At 42.1% G+C, this 8429-nt stretch overlaps 1 protein-coding gene across 1 annotated transcript in view; it reads left to right on the top strand.

The window, feature by feature from the left end:
• Positions 1-2883, top strand: part of LOC126611015 (uncharacterized) — a 98483-nt gene extending 95600 nt beyond the window's left edge. The window contains exon 2 of the mRNA XM_050279200.1: positions 2537-2883. Within this exon, the coding sequence (XP_050135157.1) occupies positions 2537-2686 (150 nt within the window). The 3' untranslated portion in view covers positions 2687-2883. The remainder of the gene's footprint in view (positions 1-2536) is intronic.
• Positions 2884-8429: the final 5546 nt, after the last annotated feature.

An 8429-nucleotide genomic window follows, 5' to 3' on the forward strand; every position in this document is an offset into this window, starting at 1 on the left:
AAATAGAACGAGAAACGGTGTTGGCATCATCGTGGACAAGACCTTGACACAAGATGTTGTAGATGTCAAGAGGGTAGGAGATAGAATCATGGCAATCAAGATTGTAATATGACAAGAACTTATCAATGTAATTAGTGCGTACGCACCTCAAGTAGGGTTGGATACGAGTTCGAAGGAGAAATTTTGGGAAGACCTAGGAGACTTGGTGCAAGGAATTGCTCAGACGGAGAAGTTATTTATATGAGGAGATTTAAATGGACACGTGGGCAGGGAGACAGGCAACTATGGAGGTTTTCATGGTGGCCATGGTTTTGGGGAGAGAAACGAGGATGGGGAAGCTATCTTGGATTTTGCAATGGCATATGATCTCTTCTTAGCCAACACCTTCTTTAAGAAGAGAGAAGAACATGTGATCACCTACAAGAGTGGGTCGTCAAAAACACAAATAGATTTTCTTCTAATGAGGAAAGGGGATCGTATAACTTGTAAGGATTGCAAAGTTATACCAGGAGAGAGCGTGGCTAATCAACATCGCTTGTTGGTGATGGATGTACATATCAAAAGAGTGAGAAAAAAGAACAAGACTTGGAAGTGCCCAAGGACTAGATGGTGGAATCTAAAAGAAGAAAAACAAGCCATTTTCAAAGAGAAAGTAATCACCCAGTGTGTGTGGGATAGAGAGGGGGAAGCTAACCAAATGTGGGATTCTATGGCTAGTTGTATCCGAAAAGTAGCAAAAGAGGTATTAGGAGAGTCCAAAGGCTTTGCCCCACACCAAAAGGAATCTTGGTGGTGGAATGAGGAGGTATAAACAAAGGTGAAGGCTAAGAAGGAATGTTGTAAAGCCTTATACAAGGATAGGACCGATGAAAATGGTGAAAGGTATAGAAAAGTGAAGCAAGAGGCGAAGAAAGCTGTGAGAGAAGCTAAGTTAGCGGCTTATGACGATATGTATAAGCGACTAGATACCAAAGAAGGAGAGTTGGATATCTATAAACTAGCTAGAGCAAGGGAAAAGAAGACAAGGGACTTAAACCAAGTGAGGTGCATCAAGGATGAGGATGGAAAGGTTCTTGCTACAGAGAACGCGGTTAAAGACAGATGGAAAGGTTATTTTCATAATCTTTTCAATGAAGGACATGAAAAGAGTGCTTCTTTAGGGGAGTTGAGTAACTCAGAAAAGTGTAGAAACTACTCTTTTTATCGTAGAATCCGAAAGGAAGAAGTGGTTGTAGCTTTGAAGAAGATGAAGCATAGAAAAGCAGTAGGCCCAGACGATATACCAATCGAAGTGTGGAAAGTTTTGGGAGAGACAGGTATAACATGGCTCACTGACCTTTTCGATAGGATTTTGAAAACGAAGAAGATGCCAAATGAGTGGCAAACGAGCACTTTGGTGCCTATCTACAAGAATAAGGGCGATGTACAAAATTGCATGAACTATAGGGGTATTAAGCTAATGAGTCATACAATGAAGCTCTGGGAGAGAGTCATTGAGCATAGATTGAGGCAAGAGACACGGGTTTCGGACAACCAATTCGGGTTCATGCCAGGGCGCTCAACCATGGAGGCAATCTATCTCTTACGAAGATTGATGGAAAGATATAGAGATGGGAAAAAGGATTTACACATGGTCTTTATAGATTTGGAAAAAGCGTATGATAGGGTCCCAAGAGACATTCTTTGGAGGATTTTAGAGAAGAAATGAGTACGAGTAGCATATATCCAAGCTATACAGGATATGTATGAAGGAGCAAAGACTGCCGTAAGAACTCATGAAGGACAAACCGAAAGCTTTCCCATAACTGTAGGATTACATCAAGGCTCATCCTTAAGTCCTTACCTTTTTGCGTTGGTAATGGATGAGTTAACAGGACATATTCAAGATGATATTCCTTGGTGTATGCTTTTCGCAGACGATATAGTGTTGATAGATGAAACTCAGGAAGGGGTAAATGCAAAGCTTAACCTTTGGAGAGAAGTGTTGGAATCTAAAGGTCTTCGCCTAAGCCGATCAAAGACAGAATATATGGAGTGCAAGTTCAGTGCAAATGGAGGCCAAAACGAGTTAGGGGTGAGGATCGGAGATCAAGAAATACCAAAGAGCGACCGTTTTCGTTACCTAGGATCTATCTTGCAAAAGAACGGAGAATTAGATGGAGATCTCAACCATAGAATACAAGCTGGATGGATGAAGTGGAAGAGTGCATCCGACGTGTTGTGTGACCGCCGTATGCCACTGAAGCTCAAGGGAAAATTTTATAGGACGGCAATAAGGCCGGCGATGCTGTATGGCACAGAATGTTGGGCGGTGAAGCATCAACACGTACACAAAATGGGTGTAGCGGAGATGAGGATGCTTCGTTGGATGTGTGGGCACACGAGAAAGGATAAGATTAGGAATGAGGATATCCGGGGTAAAGTAGGAGTAGCCGAAATTGAAGGAAAGATAAGAGAAAATCGGTTACGGTGGTTTGGACATGTGCAAAGAAGGCCTACTGACGCTCCGATTAGAAGATGCGACTATGGGACAAAGGTTCAGGGCCGAAGGGGTAAAGGAAGACCTAGGAAAACTTTGGAAGAGACCCTAAGAAAAGACTTAGAGTACTTGGATCTAACGGAGGACATGACACAGGACAGAACACAATGGCGTTCTAAGATTCATATAGCCGATCCCACTCAGTGACTTGGATTTTCCAAGTCTCCAACCGAGAAGTTTTCCTCACTCGGGAAATTAAGGGAACACTACCTCAACCTACATGCTCCACTCATAAAGCTTCAACATACAAGCTTCAACAAAAGAAAATTCAAAGAACTTAGCGAAGAAGGCTTTGGTGTATTTAACACAATACGTTGAAATGAAGGAAAGCTTATTTATTGATATCCCCGATAAGTTACAAATATGTACATATACTTGAGTCAAAATAAACAAACAAGAGGGAGCCTTCACAAAGGTTGCTTAGGAGAAGTCTCAGCAGTCGGTAGAGCCCCAGAAAGAGAAGGCACCGGAGGGGGATCATTCGGAGCCTCAGTACTGGACAGAACCCTAGAAGGAGGAGGCATCAGAGGTTGATCATTTGGAGCTTCATTACGCGGTACAGCCCCAGAAGACGAAGGCAATAAATGCCTTTGGAACAAACTCACAAATCTCTGATGATCAAGTAAAACCTGACCATCAGATTCCTTCATCTGGTCAAGCTTCCTCTTCATGTTTGTAGCATAGTCATGTGCGAGCCAGTGCAACTGTTTATTCTCATGCTTGAGCCATCTAATCTCCTGTTTGAGACTCATCACTTCAGCCGCCAATGATTCAACTTGGCGGGTTCGAGTAAATAGGCGTTGGGCCATATTAGACACAGAACCTGAACACTAAGAGCCAGAGAATCCTTAACAGCCAACTCATCAGACCGTTTGGAAAGTAGTCTGTTATCTTTGGGAGTGAGAAGGTTCCTAGCCACTACCGCAGCGGTCATATCATTCTTCATCACGGAATCCCCAACGGTAAGAGAACCAGTAGGGGAGACGAAGGATGGGCGCCATATGTTGTCTGGAAAAGGCGGGGCTGCCTCTTCAACAAGGTTCAAGTCAAAACGACGATCGGAGGGGCCAGACATTTTCAAAGGTGTTGAAGAGAGAAGAGGTCGGACAAATCAAGATCTTAGAAGTGCAAGAATTGAGCTTCTACTGTTGGATATTCAAGTGTGCTTTGGAACTTAATGTCAGCCCCTATAAAAATCTGCACTCGACGAAGCTTCAGAAATCGAAGAGGCGCCTGCTCAGAAATCGAAGAGGCGTTTGCTTTCTCAAAAGCTGGGTTGCTCAGAGACCACGAAGGTCGATCTCAGAAATCGAAGAGGCGTTTGCTTTCTCAAAAGCTGGGCTGCTCAAAGACCACGAAGGCCGATCTCAGAAATCGAAGAGGCTTGCTTTCTCAAAAGCTGGGCTGCTCAGAGACCACGAGGGCCGATCTCAGAAATTGAAGAGGCACCTACTTTTCCAGCCTTGTCAGCACCTGTCACACGCACACTCAGCTTTGCGGAAATTATGGGCATTCTGTCGAAGATTTCTGGCGAAGTAGAAAGCACATGAATCGTACTGTTCAATCACCCACTTCCCACACGCAACAGTAGCTCATGGGTACCACATATAACTTTGCCAAAGTTCTCTGACAAAGTTGAGACACGTGAAGCTTGCAGCTCCCACTACATCGCTCTGACCAAGAAGGGTAAAAGAATAGCAAAGAAACAACACTAACAAAGTTTAGACACATAAATTTTGAAGGTCTAGCTACCATATTATTACCCACAAGGGTAAAGGAACAGTACCACTGCTGGATAATTGGAAAGTCCCGGTGTGTCAACCTCTGTGTTTCGTGGCAAGGTAGACTAGCAAACATGCCCAACCTTTACTCACATTCGAGAAAACACTCCCAACAAGATTGCTTGCTCCAAAATCGAAGAGGCACCACCCTCCGAAACTCGAGAGCCAGACTCCCAACATGATTACTTTCTCAAAAATCGAAGAGAGGGTAAAGGAATAGTACCACTGCTGGATAATTGGAAAGTCCCTATGTGTCAACCTCTGTGCTTCGTGGCAAGGTAGACTAGCAAACATGCCCAACCTTTACTCACATTCGAGAAAACACCCCCAACAAGATTGCTTGCTCCAAAATCGAAGAGGCACCGCCCTCCGAATCTCGAGAGCCAGACTCCTAACATGATTACTTTCTCAAAAATCAAAGAGAGGGTAAAGGAACAGTACCACTGCTGGATAATTGGAAAGTCCCTGTGTGTCAACCTCTGTGCTTCGTGGCAAGGTAGACTAGCAAACATGCCCAACCTTTACTCACATTCGAGAAAACACTCCCAACAAAATTGCTTGCTCCAAAATCGAAGAGGCACCGCCCTCCGAATCTCGAGAGCCAGACTCCCAACATGATTACTTTCTCAAAAATCGAAGACACCGCTCTCCGAATCTCGAGAGCCAGACCCCCAGCAGGATTGCTTTCTCAAAACTCGAAAAGGCATCGTTCTCCGAATCTCGAGAGCTAGATCCCCGACAGGATTGCTTGTTCGAAAACCGAAGAGGCACCACTTTCCCAACTTCAAGAGCTGGATCTCCTTGGATAAAGCTTGTTTGTAATCTTCACACGCAACATCAGCTTTCCAGATACCACAGACCACTTTTTCAAAGTGCTCTGACAGAGTTAAAACTTGTGAAGCTGGCAGCTCCCACTACCGTGTTATGACCAAGCAGGGTAAAGGAATAGCATTATTACTTGATGTTAGGGAGACTCCTATATATGTCGACCTCCATCCCCAACGGACAGGCAGACCTGCAAAAATGCTCAACCCTTCCTCTTATCTGAGAGGGCACTCCCAACGAAGTCTTTCGAAATATTCAGCTTTCTTTCCCCCTGATAATACCTCTGTAAACAAGCTATACTAGAGCAAGAATATCTCATATCATCAGGGTTAAAAGCAAGAGTATCCCATCTCATGCTTTTTCCCTGTCTTTTCCTTTGGCCTTGTTCTTACCTGCAAGACAAGGAGAAAGAGAGCAATCAGTCAGCACTTGGAATCAATCTTCCAGCCAGGAACTGACTGCCTGGAACCCCTTACCTGATTACTTACCTGGCATTGCTCTCGAGTACTCATCTTCAACATCTTATGCTTCCAGGGAAGATACCGCATCTGCCTGAGGAACAGATAGGGCAAGTGAGAAGGATACAAGGAAGCATGTGGAGACAAGCGTAACAGCACACGTGCCGATACATCCACTACTCTGTCAAAAGAAAAAGTATCCCATATCAGCAGGGTCGAACGTACTCTAGATTTGATGGACTTGTTTTGACCCTCAAATTCTTCAGTCGGCCTTATACTCTGGAGGAAACCAGAAAACCCTCCAGCCCAGTTCAAGAATAAGCCTGTGGAAAGTTACTTCTTCAAAAGCAAAAGTATCCCATATCATCTCTTCTCATTTTTCTTCTCTTTATCCTTCATACTGCCTGCAAGATAGGGAGAATGTGAACAATCAACCGGAGCTCTGATTGCTTACCTTCTCTGTCACCTCTTTCAGCAGATCCCCTAGCTTGGCGACTTGGGGGACTCCTACTACATGGTTTGTATCGCGCTTGACCAAGCCTGAAACTACAAGTAAGCTTCAAGTGACATTGATACATTACCTTGTGCATCTCCACCAGTTATAGATACCACCCCTGGATGGAGGAAGAGTACTTCCAGAGAAGATGCCACATCTACATATGAGACAGATAAGGAAAGTCAAGACGATACCACACTCCGGTACCTAGAAGTTTCGTGGTTACGAGATCATTCTCCCACAATATTTCCTAATGTCATTTGTACTAAATCATTCACTTGTACTCACTAAAGGAGAGCTTGAACCTATGTACTTGTGTAAACCCTTCATAATTAATGAGAACTCCTCTATTCCGTGGACGTAACCAATCTGGGTGAACCACGTACATCTTGTGTTTGCTTTCCTATCTCTATCCATTTATATACTTATCCACACTAATGACCGGAGCAATCTAGCGAAGATCACAAAAAGTGACCGTTTTCGCTACCTAGGATCTATCTTGCAAGAGAACGGAGAATTAGATGGAGATCTCAACCATAGAATACAAGCTGGATGGATGAAGTGTAAGAGTGCATCCGGCGTGTTGTGTGACCGTCGTAGGCCACTGAAGCTCAAGGGAAAATTTTATAGGATGGCAATAAGGCCAGCGATGTTGTATGGCACAGAATGTTGGGCGGTGAAGCATCAACACGTACACAAAATGGGTGTAGCGGAGATGAGGATGCTTTGTGGGATGTATGGGCACACGAGAAAGGATAAGATTGGGAATGAGGATATCCGAGTTAAAGTAGGAGTAGCCAAAATTGAAGGAAATATGAGAGAAAATCGGTTCCGGTGGTTTGGACATGTGCAAAGAAGGCCTACTGACGCTCCGGTTCGAAAATGTGACTACGAGACAGAGGTTCAGGGCCGAAGGGGTAGAGGAAGACCTAGGAAAACTTTGGAAGAGACCCTAAGAAAAGACTTGAGTACTTGGATCTAACGGAGGACATGACACAAAACCGAGCGCAATGGCGTTCTAGGATTCATATAGCCGACCCCACTTAGTGGGAAAAGGCTTTGTTGTTGTACTATTTTATTTTTATTTTTATTTTTTAATATCCACGTGGACCTCAGTTCTTGTCCATGTGGGCACCATGTCTCTAGTTAACGACAACCTTAACAGATGTATGAAAGTGTATCAAAATTATGACTTCAGGTACCACTCTATGATGAAAAGCTTTATGTACCAAATGTTGAAAACCAAGAAACTTCAGGGTAGTAAATTGAGATTAACCCTATTAATACTAGTATATGCCCACACACAAAGTGTGTGCAATTTTTTACTTTTGTTTTAAAATTGTAGGAGGGAGGAAGAGAGAGAGAGAGAGAGATCATGGGAGAGGTTTATTTTAAAATTTGGGAGAGGTTTATTTTTTTCACCTACAGTAACTTTTGTTGTTCTTTGTGAGATGTTTTTTTTATTTTTATTTTTTAATTTTTTTTAAATTAGAGATGAAAAAATTAATGTAGGTGAGGCTTAAACAAAAAACAGAATAATTTTGTTTTGCAAAATTACGTTATTGACCTTAACTTTTTTGTTGTGATAGGAGATAAAAATGTATTCTCACCCTCTTTTGGTTGACAAAGAGGGTTTCATTAATTTGAAGTTTAGATATATAGTCCATTTCCTTTAACAATCCAACCATTGAATATTCAAGATCATTCTTGCAAAAATTCATCAAAATTGAAGATCATTTGACCATTTAATTATAAGGATAGCCATTTAGTGTGTATGAAAAAAAAAATTATGTTTGTCTATTTATCCATTACAACAATTTTCTTAATAATCTTCGATTTTGATGATTATTTTCGAGAATAATATATGAATTAAGAGATGAAATTTAACGGTGGGATCGTCAAAATTTATTGTAGGTTAAGCCCAACAAAGTATCTCTCAAATAAGCTTATTTGAGAATCCCTACAAAAAAAAGGACGGTATATATGTGTATGTCTATATATATATAACAAATTTATTTATTTATTTAAGAGAAATGATATGAGCTTATTGGATTAAAAAGTCGTACAATCATCTAGCATACATCGCGGGTAACGTCCTGAGGTTCTTCAAAACAACAGTAATCTAAATCAAAATACATAGTTAACTTGCTAAACAATGTGCCACATAATTGGCAAGGCGTCCGATACGTGAAACTACCGCACCATCAAAAGAACGGAGCTACAACTTGATGTCCTCGCTAATCTGATATTACATAATGAACTACACGTGCACTCTCTGAAATTTTACATAGGTACAATTACTTTGTTCTCTTTTAATTTCTAGCTAGAAA

This window comes from Malus sylvestris, chromosome 17 (assembly GCF_916048215.2).
Source record: "Malus sylvestris chromosome 17, drMalSylv7.2, whole genome shotgun sequence".
NCBI classification, from domain to species: domain Eukaryota; kingdom Viridiplantae; phylum Streptophyta; class Magnoliopsida; order Rosales; family Rosaceae; genus Malus; species Malus sylvestris.